At 43.0% G+C, this 14,357-nt stretch overlaps 1 protein-coding gene across 1 annotated transcript; it reads left to right on the top strand.

The window, feature by feature from the left end:
- On the top strand, nt 8,793-11,159 carry LOC8059375 (transcription factor TCP20). Its single transcript, XM_002456827.2, has 2 exons — nt 8,793-10,852; nt 10,960-11,159. The coding sequence occupies exon 1, from the start codon at nt 9,592-9,594 to the stop codon at nt 10,567-10,569; it is 978 nt and encodes a 325-aa protein (XP_002456872.1). The 5' UTR covers nt 8,793-9,591; the 3' UTR covers nt 10,570-10,852; nt 10,960-11,159.

Consider the following 14,357-nt stretch of genomic DNA (forward strand, 5'->3'; position numbering starts at 1 on the left):
ATCTTGGATGGAGCACTAGCTAGCAGGCGCATCTAAAAAAAATGAGGCCCATTTTAAAACAACAAACAAAGACCTAATATCTGTTGTCAAAGTACAAATAATAATAACAAATATCAATATAATATAAAGATAATTTCTAAAATATTAACTAAATAAAATAGGTGTTGGGTATAAAATTTATACTAGACAATGATCTTCATTTGGCATTCCAATTTGGGTCTAGCCGATTAGAATTGTGATTAGATCTCGACTCTGGAGCGACAAACAATGGTAACGGAGAAACAAGTCTAAGAGATAAAGCCACAAACTCACTTGCCGGTCACGGACTTTTCTAACTCACGATCGTAGACTCAATGTGTGGTGTTTGTCTTCTAAAAAAGATAGCAGACCATGTTTATTGAGACTATGATTGATTTACTAATTAAAATAAGGCTATAATTGCTAAATATATACTTAAGACACTTAATAAATTTTAGGACCATAAATTTTGGAGACCAAGTTTCATGGCACATCCCGCACGGGCCCGAGGACGCCATAGCTAGCAGTCCAATCGAGCGGTCTGCTCAAACTCAAGTGTCCCGGAAGACTCGGCCCTCCTCCCACAAACACGAGCAAAGACTATTGACGGGAGATGCCAAAACACATCACTGATCCTGACCAACCTGCAACCAGCTCACCGCGAACTGGAATCTCAATCAAACCGTCACAAGCGGAAATTCACCCTCTCCATCAAAACTACTCATTGCTTCGACCTCCGTTCAAAACACACACACACACAATTCTTCATCACATTAAAGTTAATCTGTCTTAAACTTGATTCAAGTCCTATTTGGATTCATTATGTGCTACTCGCTCAATTATCATTTATAGGGTGTACAACGATTTTTCGTTTTTGATCATTTCTTAGGTGTGGGTTTCCTTCGAAGTGAGAAGTGGAGAGCGGCCGCGGCATTTACTCAGGGCTTGTTTAGTTCTAAAACTTTTTTTTGGTTTCGGTTACTGTAGAACTTTTATTTTTATTTAGCAATTATTATCTAATTATGAATTAACTAGACTCAAAAGATTCATCTCATAATTTACAGACAAACTGTACAACTAGTTTTTGTTTTGTACTATATTTAATTCTCTATGCATGTGCCTCAATATTCGATGTGACAAAAAATTTTGAAAAGTTTTTAGTTTTTAGGATAAACTAAACAAGGCCTCAGTACTTAAGGAAACCAAAGCATGTTTTTTTGCATGTGAGCATTTACTGAGTAGACTTGTTTTTTTTCAATGGTTTGTTTCACCAGCTAATTGAAATATTACTACTTATGTGTAACACACGCGCCTAGACCTAGACTGATTGTATTACTACTGCTTATCCTTGATGCTTAAGTTTCCTTAGTATCTGTAATACTGGCCTTCGCGCCTAACAAATGATAATGGAGTAGTTCATATCTAATTATAACTAGCTAACTACTAGCTACCTATATTGGTTGGAGAGTATTTGGATACACAACTAATGAAAAAATGCTACTAAGATAAGCATTAGCTACTATTATCCGATTTGGTTCAACTAGTGAGATAATTATATCTAAAAATGCAGCTAACAATTAGCTACTTTATTAGCTACATCTATTTTGATCCGAAAGAGATAGTTATTAGCAGATCAAAAATACATATCAACATACATGAGTCGACATAGACATACTATAAAACATATAGGCATGACTGTCGAGCATCGCCATAGTCGCTTCTTATGCCGGCTTCTCCATTGGAGCGTGGTCCTCCATCAGAGCACCGACCGTGATCCCCGCACGTCGACCAGATTTGCACATGGCCGCCGACATGCTTCTGTTAGGTATTTTAAACGCAAACAGAAAAATCCGCAAGCGCACGGATACCGATGTAGCCTTCACCCGGGAGTATTCCAGAGTATCGATTTTCCACAGGGAACGTGAGTGTACTAATTAAGATCCAAAATCGCCCAAGGATAACTATATAATTGTTTTTGGTGGGAAGAGAGGAAGTTTCCTGAGAGTTCTCTAGTTGATCTAAGAATCAAGAATTACTTCAAGATTATCTATATTTTTGGGTGGTTCTGGAGATGGAAATGGGTATATGTGGATGGTACTTCCAGAGTAGAAGTAGCATGTATGAGTGAACGTGCAAGTGAATCTTGACTTAACCACATGACAAGCTCCTAAGGGTCTACACAGCTTGACCACACTCAATGCTCATAAGCAGTAAAAAGTAAATGTGTGGCTCATAGTCTAGCAAGCATGTATATATGGCTGTGGTAGGAATTTAAACTCTCATCATACAGGAACTCATCATGTGATATTTTAAAGATTTACAAAGATAAAATTCTCCAGAATTCTAGCATCTCTAGGAATAGATAAACAGTAGCTCAACCTTCCCATATCATATCTGTTAACGACTTAGACTTTAGATCAAGTACTCTCCCCACAAGTTCAGGTTTTGAGCAAATCTTAATTAATACCAGTCATGCCTAAACTTGAGAGAGATTACAATTAGAACTAGTCATTGGCAGAGCAACTATTCATCATTTCCATATGAGAGCTTATCATGAGGGTTCATGGCAAACTTTATTTATTTATTTATTTAGCAAACTAAGCAAAGATATATATATATATATATATATATATATATATATATATATATATAAGCACAAAATCTTTATTTGGTTTTTATGATTATGCATCTTTTTATTATTTGAGTGAAATATAAACATGAGTAGAACACTTAGCTGGATAAATGGGGGTGCTCTCCCTCAAGCTGGATTTTGACATAATTCCTTCTGATGTAGCTAGCAAGTGGTGGAGGTGTATTTGAATGTCAGCAGCACTCTGATAGCGATTAGGATGTCCTCCGTCTGCTAGTCTTCTTTCATCCTTGAATTCTGTGGAGCTCAAATAGACAACAAAGCTTTGTGGAACTGGTTAAGTGTTAGCATAAAATCTAGCCTTTATCATGTTGAGCCTCCTCAATAAATATTACTCTCTTTAGTAGGATCATAAATTTATTTTTATATTTTTATTTTTATAGGACAGAAATATATTTATTTTATTTTTATGCCACCACAGTGAATGTACTTATGGGTTTTATGCCATGAGCATACTCACATAGGGCTTACTATTTTAAACATTTTTATTTTCTTTTTAAGATGATATGAACCTGATTAACTAAGCAAACTATTTTAAATAATTGAAAGGGAAAAAGAAAGATAACTACCAAGTTTACCTCTTGGCAAGGCGTTCGGCGTTTTCAAGTCCTCCGAACGGGACTCTCAGTTGTCCTGGGATTCGCTGGATGGCGTAGTCGGTGGTTCCGGCAGTGCCTCCTCTTCATGTATAACTATCTTCTCTTTCCACACCTGACTCGGTGCTACGGTCTCCTCAGGACAGTTCTGTTCAAGTTGTATGTCTTCTGACCTTACAACTTCTCCTTCATAGTCTACCCATCCGTCCTTGATGATTTGCCTCCTCTGGTTGCGGTTCCATCGTCTTCTTCTTGTCCTGACCTGCTTAGAATCTTTAACTATATAGTTAGAGTCAGTAAAATAGCGGCGTACCTTCTTAGAGGGGAAATGCATGTGGACTCCGCCGGTTCCAATATAGATGATTGCTTTAACGGTGCTAAGGAATGGTCTTCCAAGGATGATGGGTGGATCGTACTCGTCTTCTCCCATGTCAATAATCTTCAATCTTTCAGAATGTCTGATCTGCCATCTGGAGCTGAATGTATGTTGGTTGTAGGGACATGGTTCCATGCAGGAGCTGATAAGTGACTGCGGCCATTATGTTGACGTTAGATCCGGTGTTGTAGAGTGTCTTCTGAAAAGAATATCCGTTGATTGTGCACTCGATGCTTGGAACACCAGGGTCGTCCTTCTTGATCAAGAAAGGTGACTTAAGTTGACGATCTTGACCTCCTTGAGCTGCAGTGACCATCTTAGCTGACTCGGTACACATTTGCTTGTTCCTATTCCTCCTGTTGGTCCTCTTCCTTGGTTCATGTCGGGATTGCTCTGGGATTTTGTGTAGTCTTGTTTCTTGAAGGAAAACGTCTCCTTCTTCCCCTTGATGTAGAAACTGATCTTGGTAGCACTAGCGTAGATGACAGCTCCCGAAGTGTTTAGGAATGGCCTCCAAGGTACCAACTCGGACGTAGAGGTTCTTCAATATTCCCTTGGGCATAATGTTGACGCTGGAGCCAAAGTTGTAGAGTGCTTCTAGGAAGTCCACCATGCCGATGGAGATCGGGATGACGGTGCGTCCTGGATCGCCTCTCTTAACCAGAAGAAAGTCAGTAATTACTTCCACAACGGGGTTACTCTCATAGTTACGTCCTCAAGCATCTCAAGGCAGTGATTGCCTGAGTGTGCAGTATCTCCATTGTGTTTGTACTCGTAGATCTAGGTTCTTCACTTGGTGTAGTCTGGGAGTTGTAAAAGTCCTTCATAGTTTGCTTAAAGTGTACCTGCTCATAGAGACAAGGCAGAGATCAAGTGCATGGGCCCTGTTGGTGGAAAACACCAACAGAACCAAAAGTGTATTTGTTCTCTCTAACATTAAGCATAGTGAGAAAGACAAAGTTGATGGATAATAAGACCATGAGTGTAACATTTAAAACATTTGTCAGATCAGATCACTCAACCTTATGGAAAGATAATCTATCTAAGTAAATATTTTTTCTTTACATGACTATCATTTTCCAAAGATTAAGTGTGCAACATTTTAGTTCATATGATTAGGAGTGTGGGATCACAAAGATGAAAGGACTAAACATGTTGAATCGATTGGGTTGGTTAATCTAGAGTTGTAAATCATACATGTTTGTCTCTTTTATTCATGTGAACGCCAGAATCAAGGAGAAGCTTATAGAAGTGATAGTCAAGTGCCTTAAGATGTTACCTTACTTGAAGAGTGATGGTACAATATCACCTTGTGGAAGCTTTCCTCTCTTAGCGGTTGTGCATTGTGTTTGTGGCACCCTCCATGGATCATCTCTTGTGAGCTATGCCTTCCTTGTGTAAATTGTTAAACTTCATGTGTCTCTCTCTTTGTCTCCAATGTGAGTTTATCTCAAGACTTCCCAGATTGATATTGAAAGTTTTCCTGCAGGGGTTAGTCCAACAAAATATCCAATATCTACTATAGCATACTATTGGCTCAAAAATCAACCTAGACACCATGTCTAATTTGATTTAGGAGGACACTTTAACCTAAGCATCATGCTTAATTTAAACTTCCTTGGAAGTAAGATCATCATTCCTAAACTAAGCACCATGCTTAATTAAGAGATAAATAAAACTACTCCAAACCTAGTCATATACTAAAGCAAATAAAGGTAGCATGAGAGCATTTATAGAGATCTACTCAAGTGGAGATGAAGTAGTGTGATTAGTATTTAATTGAGCATGTCTCAAAGGTAGGGACAACCAACATAGCAACATGGCAAAGGATGTTTTTATATAAAGTACTCCCCCAAGCTTGAATTTTGCAAAATTCAAGTTTGGATGAATTTAATTCAATGTTGTATGATGATTGGTTGTACATACCTTGTGCTTGTCATTCATCCGATCTTCTTGCTCCAATCCTGGAAAGATTAGTGACAAGAATACCCGAAGGAATATTTTTACAATTATCCTTATATGCTCAATACACAAGTTAATGTTGCAAATAATTAAAAGCTCATGTTACAATCTGATCAGTGCTTGTTTTAGGACACTAAGCTTGTCCTTGGGAAACCATCAATTTATGTCAGTGAAGTGGTTTCCCCTCCAACGCTGACTTATATCAAGATCAACTCAACGAGATCTGCAAAATTTATTATAGACATATGCATCGACAACCGCCCTTTTAAAGTTTTTATAAATAGAAAGGAAGAGAGGGTTGGAGATCTCGAATGTGGTGATATTGGAGAGACCAATGGATTGTGAAGATGTTGCATATGAGCATGGAGTAAATGAAGTGGCTATGAAATAAATTCCATGCTCATTAATGCTTAGAGTGAAATCCATGTGGTATGGTGAAAATGATAAGGTGAGTGTGGTAAAAAAGGAAAAGAAAAAGGATACACGGACGACTTGGTTCGAAACTAGCACAGCTACCGTTCCCCGGCAACGGCGCCAGAAAGCTTGTTGGGTATTTTAAACGCAAACAGAAAAATCCGCAAGCGCACGGATACCGATGTAGCCTTCACCCGGGAGTATTCCAGAGTATCGATTTTCCACAGGGAACGTGAGTGTACTAATTAAGATCCAAAATCGCCCAAGGATAACTATATAATTGTTTTTGGTGGGAAGAGAGGAAGTTTCCTGAGAGTTCTCTAGTTGATCTAAGAATCAAGAATTACTTCAAGATTATCTATATCGGGACATCAGAGCACTAACCACAGAAAGAGATGAGAAGGGGGCTAGGAAGGTCTGACTACGGTCCTACAAACACCGATCCGAACGTGGTGGAATACGTCGACCATTAGAGCTGTCACTACCCTAAGGCTACCACAACAATCCGCAGGATTGGGTGCAATTCCAGGTAATTGCAAGACTAAACACCACGTCTAATCTATTAATTACTACTCTAGCGTTATAAAGACTAGAGCACTTGATGCAAGCGGGAATCCAATAAATAACTTGAATGTAAATAAAAGTAATTAGAGAACTCAGGAATTATGAATTGAAGAACCTGGAGAACGATGAAGAACGAACCAGATGCTGCAAAAGTATAATGTTGAGGAAGATCCGACAGATCCGGCTCCTCCTCCGCTCTCCTCTTCTCTCTCCCTATTTTCTAGATTACAACTAGAACTAACTAGAACTAGAACTAGAAGAACTAGAACTAGAACTAGATGAACTAGAACTAGATCTAGATAAACTAGAGGTAGAACTAGAAGAACTAGAGGGATCCTCTCTACTTGGATGAAGAATTGAAACCCTAGCTTTGATTCTGTAGAAGAGGTATGATCTCCAGGGGCCAGGGGGTCTGGTTTTATAGTCCCTTCAAGTGAATCTAGGCCGTCGGATCAAACCGACATTGATTGAACGGTTATTGTTGATCCTTTAGGTCGGTGGAGCAATATCCCGAAAGAGAGTCCTGATTGGACTCTGGCTGAGGGCGGGCGCCCAGGAAAGGAGGGCGGGCGCCCTGTCCCTGTGTCCTCTCGGCCTCCGCTTCGGTCCCGTGGCTTCTGGAGTCTTCTAGATGATAGAAAATTGCGCGGCACGTTAATATCTCTATGTAAACCCGACGTGTGGGTCTTTCTTTTATATTTCCTGATAACCCCCTGCAGAAATACACAAACACCAAAACTCGTGGAATTCTGTCAGATAAAACCCTAAGTCTAGGTGTTGGTTGTATTTGGATCCTTTTCCATGATTAGTTGATGATTAAATGTGAGCATTAAGGACCGTCAACAGCTTCGCCGAGTGAAGCACCCTTCGTTGAGCCGAGCTTGCCCCAAGGACTGCTATATTGAACTCGCCTCGACACATGTAGGAAGGACATGGTGACAACTCAATCTCAAACACCATATCGTGGCGGCACATAATATTGATATTATCCAATTTGGCTAGTGATATCAAATAATTATGTTTTCGATGTGTACCTATTTGATGTCATAATATTGATATTCTCTATGTCCTCCAAATAACTACACGTTTTGCTTATCGACGATTCAAACTTATTTAAATCAAAGTTTGACTAGATTTATAAAAAAATGCTATGATCAAATAGTACTTATCGAGCATGATAATTACTAGTTAAACTAAACTAAAACTATTTTTTGAAAGTACTTGGTAAAATATCTCTTTAGAGAAAAACAATACTTAGAGCCTGTTTGGTGGAGCTCTGGCAGCTCTAGCTCTTGCCACTATAGCAGTTGCCGGAGCAACAAATCACAGGCTCCTCCGGCACCCTTCTCGCCCCGTTGATTTTTGGCTGAGCAAGAGCCGGGGCTGCACAGCGCCCCTGCGGAAAGAGTAGCTTCATCTAGTTCCACTTGGAGAACTATGCATGTGAAAGAAGCTAAAAAAACAGCTTCAAGGAAGAAGTTGCTTCATCAGAGTTTGTTCCGTAGAGAAGCTAAAAACACCGTTGTGATTTGTAAAGCTGAAGGAGAATCACCGATAAACAGGCCCATAGTGTCCTCATATGTTTCGCGCAAGCGGCAAGCCAGCGACAGACCGTCCGCTGATTCCGCCCCGGACGGCAGGAATGCTTGAGGCTTGTTTGACCTGAGAAGCCGGCTGACTCCTACTACCATGATTCCTTCCTTCCAACGCATCATTCGTAGGCTCCTTCCTGCCCACCTGCTCCCAAAGTCCCAATTCAAGCATGCCAAGATTGCGGGGTTATGGTTTCAGTTTTCTTGTGTTGTTATAAACCACAAAATACTCTTTAAGGTGAATGTAATAATATCAACTATGTATTTTGAAAAGCATATTATATTAATAAAGAAAACGGGGGTCAAAGACTTGTCATATAACGAGACGAATTGAGCATATTCGCTGGTCTAAAAAGTCATAATTGACATTATAATTAGTTGATTTATTATAAAAGAAAAACACTGCTAGATGACAAAAAAAAAAGTACGGCACAAGCGAACAGGATCGAAATACACCTACATATTTCAAACGGAGTACTAAAAAAAACCTGAACAGATTCCAGACGGTTGCCATGTTAAAAAAAGGTTTTGGGAGGATTTTTACAAGGCTCTTGAGATACGTTTAGATAATAGATTTATCCTCACTGATTAGTTTACCAAATACATGATGGCGTCGTGAAGCTTCTACTTTCAGGTAGCACAGCCATATATAGAGGAGTGCACATACAGACCACTACTACGTGATACTGGAATTAATTACTTGCAAACAGTAAACTAACAATTAGATCATAGTGTACTGTTCCGCTGCATCTGGTGATAATGATAGGATACTAACACAGCCGTGACAGTCTGATTAGCATCGTCGTGGCGACCGTTCCAAGTGGACGTAACAAAACGAATTCTTCCTCGGTCATCTTGCTGCTGGTGCCCTGGGCAACTTTCACTTTCTTTTCCTCTTCCCTTTTGCAGTGACTTGTACCAACCTCAGGTGAACTCCAAAAGAGGAGCAGTAATTAGTAAAGAACTAGCAAAAGCATCATGCTAACCATCACAGCATCACTTTGACAGCAGGTAAAAGTGAAACCCCCCAAAAAAAATGATGTGAGAGAGGGGGGAAATTGTAAAGGGAGGAGCAGATGAAAAGGAAAGTCCAAATAGCAGAGTAGTAAATCTAGAAAGTGGGTGTGGTATCTTTCCCTAGATTTTCTTATTCCCCCCTTCTCTCTCCTTCTATTCTCTCTCCTTCCTCCGTCCGTCCCCTCGCCTCGCCTCTCGTCTCCTCTCCCACCCCCACCACGGTCACCATCTCTCCCCATCCCCCTTTGCCGCACTTGGTCTTCTCCCTCCTCAGGGCAGGGGAGGGGAAGCGGAAGAAGGAGGCGAGAGCACGGAAGCCTGATTTGATTTGCTTTTGGTTGCCGAGAGGAGGGGAGTTGGTGCAGTTTGTAGGCGTGCCTCTGTGTCTCTGTGTGTGTGGAGATGGACCCCAAGTTCCCCACACCCCCACCGCTAAACAAAACGGAGCCCACCACCGCGACGACCACCACCACCTCGACCGCGCAGCAGCAGCAGCAGCAGCTGGATCCTAAGGACTACCAGCAGCCGGCGCAGCAGCACCACCTGCAAATCCAAATCCACCAGCCGCCGCCGCAGCAGCAGCAGCAGCAGGACGGAGGCAAGGAGCAGCAGCTGCAGGTGGTGGCGCAGCCCGGGGAGCGGAGGCAGCAGGCGCTCGCGCCCAAGCGGAGCTCCAACAAGGACCGCCACACCAAGGTCGACGGCAGGGGCCGCCGGATCCGGATGCCCGCGCTGTGCGCCGCGCGGATCTTCCAGCTCACGCGGGAACTCGGCCACAAGTCCGACGGCGAGACCGTGCAGTGGCTGCTGCAGCAGGCCGAGCCGGCCATCGTCGCCGCCACCGGCACCGGCACCATACCGGCGTCCGCGCTCGCATCCGTCGCGCCCTCGCTCCCGTCGCCCACCTCCGGGCTCGCCAGGCCGCACCACCACCACCACCCGCACCACATGTGGGCGCCGTCCGCCGCGTCCGCGGGTTTCTCCTCGCCCTCCTTCCTCAATTCCGCCGCCGCGGGCACGGGAGACGCCGCTGGTATCGGCGGACTCATGCAGCGGATGGGGATCCCCGCGGGTCTCGAGCTGCCGGGAGGCGGCGCCGCTGGAGGCACCCTCGGCGCTGGCGGCCACATCGGCTTTGCGCCCATGTTCGCTGGACACGCCGCGGCCATGCCGGGGCTCGAGCTCGGCCTCTCGCAGGACGGCCACATCGGCGTGCTCGCAGCGCAGTCGATCAGCCAGTTCTACCACCAAGTGGGTGCTGCTGGCGGCAGCGGCCAGATGCAGCACCCGCACGGCCACCAGCATCACCATCATCAGCAGCAGGAGGACGGGGAGGACGACCGCGAGGACGGCGAGTCCGATGACGAGTCTGGGCAGTAGTGTAGTTGTTCAACTTCAACCTTGCGTTTTCTGGGTCTTTCCTCAAGTCAAGGAGGGGAAGGAGAGAAAAGTGTATGCGTGCAGCCACGGGATGCTTCTGCTACTCTTGGATTGTTGTTCGTCGAGTTGTGATGGATTTTTATCTTCATTTTTTTCTCGTGTGGTATCCAAACTCAACGGAGGCCTCTCTTGCTCTGAGGACTTGCCGCCTCGAGATCATCCTCAGTTCTTCCCACAATCTCATGGGGTGGATGATCGCCACAGCCTTCTCTCCGACTTCCAGGTAATTTTTTCATTATTTGCATTCGGTATGTCACATCGGGTATGTTTTTAAGGAATTATATGGTTTGGTTGACTGTGATCCTATATGTCGGTATGCTCATCCTGCAGGTGTATAATAGCTGAAAAACTTGATGGATTGGATCAATTGCCCTTGAGTGAGTGCTTTATTTGTTATTGCAAAGTGTGTAGATATTCAGGTAATTTTGCAGTTAGAGAGGTGTTCTTTTTATTGGAGTAATGATCCATGTTTTAAAACAATCAAGGTATTCGCCAGCAATTTGATCCTCCTCCACAGGCTGTTTATGCAACGCAAATATGATATATACTCCCTCTGTCCCTAAATGTTTGTCGCCATGCGTGTCGACAACTTTGACTTGATTTATAGAAAATGCGTGCAACATTTTGTGGCAGAACCTCCTGAATTAAGTGGCCCACATGCACACATCATTGTCCCAAAGACTTCTGATCGTCGTGCACGAGTTCCAAATGACTCAAGAAGTCTGTCGGGTGTCCTCGGGAAACCCGAATCATCCACGTAACTTTCTTTTCAGGAATTCCCTCATCAAGCATCACAGTATTACACCATTCCATAGATAAGATAAATCAGAGTAAAAGCGGAAAGGTTACATAACATAGATTAAAACTTAAGTTCAAGGTTTACAAACCATAAGCATTTAATACATAAAAGCTTCGGAACTTTATATTACATAAACCATAGGTTCACACAACAACTTTTACTTGCCCAAGGTCACACATCAGGTTCATCATCATCACTCTCCTCCACGAGAGTAAAATAACCATGACCATCAAAAGGATTATCAACAGACTCACCTGCAACATGGGTTAAGAAACCCTGAGTACACAAGTACTCCACAAGACTTAACCGACTATAAAAGAGATGAAGACTCAGGTATGCAGGCTATAGGGATTCAAGGTAAAGCTTTATCAAGATCAAGTATTTCTTTTGCATAAAAGCTTACTAAGAATAAAGCTTACTTTCAAGATTTTAACTCAAGATTATCACTTATTGCTAGCCAAGATCATTATCCAACTTTCATAAGCAAAACACCTCTTTCTTATACCAAAGATTCACTTATTACTACGATGATGGTACGAGGATTGAGGCTCCATATCCGAGGAAACACGGCGATTCGAATCGATTAAACCCAGCTGGGGATTCAGTACCACACGACATATGTAGAACTTAATCTTGCATATGTCAACCTTTTCTATAGATCCTCCCATACAAGAACGGGTCCAGCGTCACCCGAGAGTACAGTACACCACCATCCTACAGCCAACCTAGATGTTTCCCGGTCATCTCAGATCCGTAAGGTGGGTACACGCTACTCTCGCCATCTCTCCACTCCCAGTACGCGGTTAGCCGTTCTCAAGTATCGGAATAGCTATAGGTAAGGCTTACCAGCGCATGTGGGCTGTACTCAAAGTTCTCAATCACAACAGGCCAATCAACGGTACGGTCCTTAATCGACTCAGTTGGAGACACTACTTTAAGACTCCATTCTTAAAGCAAGTCCACCGACCGGTCTCAAGTTGAAACATTATTGACCATAAAAGTATTCCACAACAACCCTTCAAACGTTCTCATTTGAAAACTTATCTAATAAGCAGGACTAAGCATACTTAAGCATTTTCATAAAGCAGGTATCAAGGTTAATATGGAAATCATCAAGGTAGATAATGCAGCAAATAGGATTCACTCAACTCCTATTCACCTAATGCATCATATTAACTCAAGTGATATAAATAACTTTATGAAAATACAAGGATAGGGTTTAATGTCCGGGGCTTGCCTTGACCGGAAGGGACGTTCGGCAACTCAACAACACTCGAAGGATCCACAAACTCGGAAGAAACCCACTGGGAATCAGATTCTTCCGGAGCGTATTCTATACGTAAAAGTGCATATGCATGATTAATAAGATGCTCATGATATGATAAAGACAGGTTACATGTTCTTGGATGACAACAACAAACTATGATTATCTCGAGTACACTTTACCTTCATGGTAAAGAAACAAATTAATTTAGCTACCCAAAAACATAGATTATTTCTAAACAAGTTTTATCATCTTTATTAAGCAATGTTGTGACCCTATTAAATCACAAAGATTATTTATATGAACATAAACCATAACCAGGGAGCATGTTATGCTAAGTGACTACTGGTTGTCAAACAATCCAAAATAGCACCCAAATCCTAAAAGGATTAATTATTTCTATTTGTTTTATAATTATTTTTAAATAGCTTTATTAAGAGACAGAGCATACTTTATCAAACAGAGCTGAAATTAATCATGAAGCTAAATAATATTAACACAAGATCACATATTAAATTTCATGATTTTTGGATATACCCATAATTTACTAAAAATCATGGAAGGTTTATTCATTAATAAACAAAGGCAATTTATGTATACATGAAAATTATCAGAAAATCGAACCTAACATTTTTCTTAGACTCTATCCATTTTATATAAGCTATACAAAAATTTTCACAATTTTTGGATCAGCAAAAGATTTATTATACAAAATCAAACATAACTCAAAAACTGCAGAAAAAGAAAAAGGAAACGCTACTGTGCTACTGCGGCCCAGAAGCTCGGCCCAGCTCGCGTGAAACTTGGCCCAACCGGCCTTCCCCCGCGCGCGCTGGCAGTTTTGCAGAAAAGCCCTCGGCTTTCTTAGCAACCAACCCGCAGACCAGGCTACTATTCACATGAGTCTACGGCTTTGCAACCGAACCCCTCCCTCTTCTCGTCTTTACAACTGCGAGGTCCCCGATGCACGCGGCCGTCCAGAGCGTGACAGAGCGCGGTGGCGTGGGTTACGCCGGCCAACTCCGGTCACCCCGAGCCAAACTGAGACGAGCACGAGCACGAGCAAACAACCCGCAACCGAACAAGCTAGCAAACTCGCACTCTACTGCTCTAGCGAGCTCTGGCCACGAGCGGCGGCGGACATGGCCGCGGCGGTGCTTACGCCGGTGGCTCTAGGCTAGTAGAGAAAGAATGGAGAGGCCAGGAAGCATCGGTGTCTCACCCTGAGTGTGCTGACGCAGAGAGAAGGAGCGGAGAACAGTCGGGTGTTGTTCGTCCACGCGACCAGTGACTCCGGCGGCGAGCTCCGACGAAGAAACCGACGTTCCGGGGACAGCTGTGAAGCAACGGAGAAAAGAGCGAGTCGATGAGCATCACAAGGTCATGGCGAAGCAAAGACGAGAGAAAGAGAGAACAGAAAGTTGCCCGGATGGGCTGACCACGACGAGTTTGACCACGGTGGCGCTCTGTCGCCGGCGGAAAGGAGAATGGTGAATCCCGGTGCTCTGGTGCGAAAGAGAGAAGAAAGGTGGGTTCTGGAGATGCGCAAGGAAGTGATGAAGATATGCCCGCGGTGAATTTGGATATGGATCAACCGTGGCGGTGAATTTTGGATTGGAGTGGAGAGCTGCCCGTCGGTGCTCCGGTGGCAATCGACGTCGGTGA

This window comes from Sorghum bicolor, chromosome 3, assembly GCF_000003195.3.
Source record: "Sorghum bicolor cultivar BTx623 chromosome 3, Sorghum_bicolor_NCBIv3, whole genome shotgun sequence".
In the NCBI taxonomy this organism is placed as follows: Eukaryota; Viridiplantae; Streptophyta; class Magnoliopsida; order Poales; family Poaceae; genus Sorghum; species Sorghum bicolor.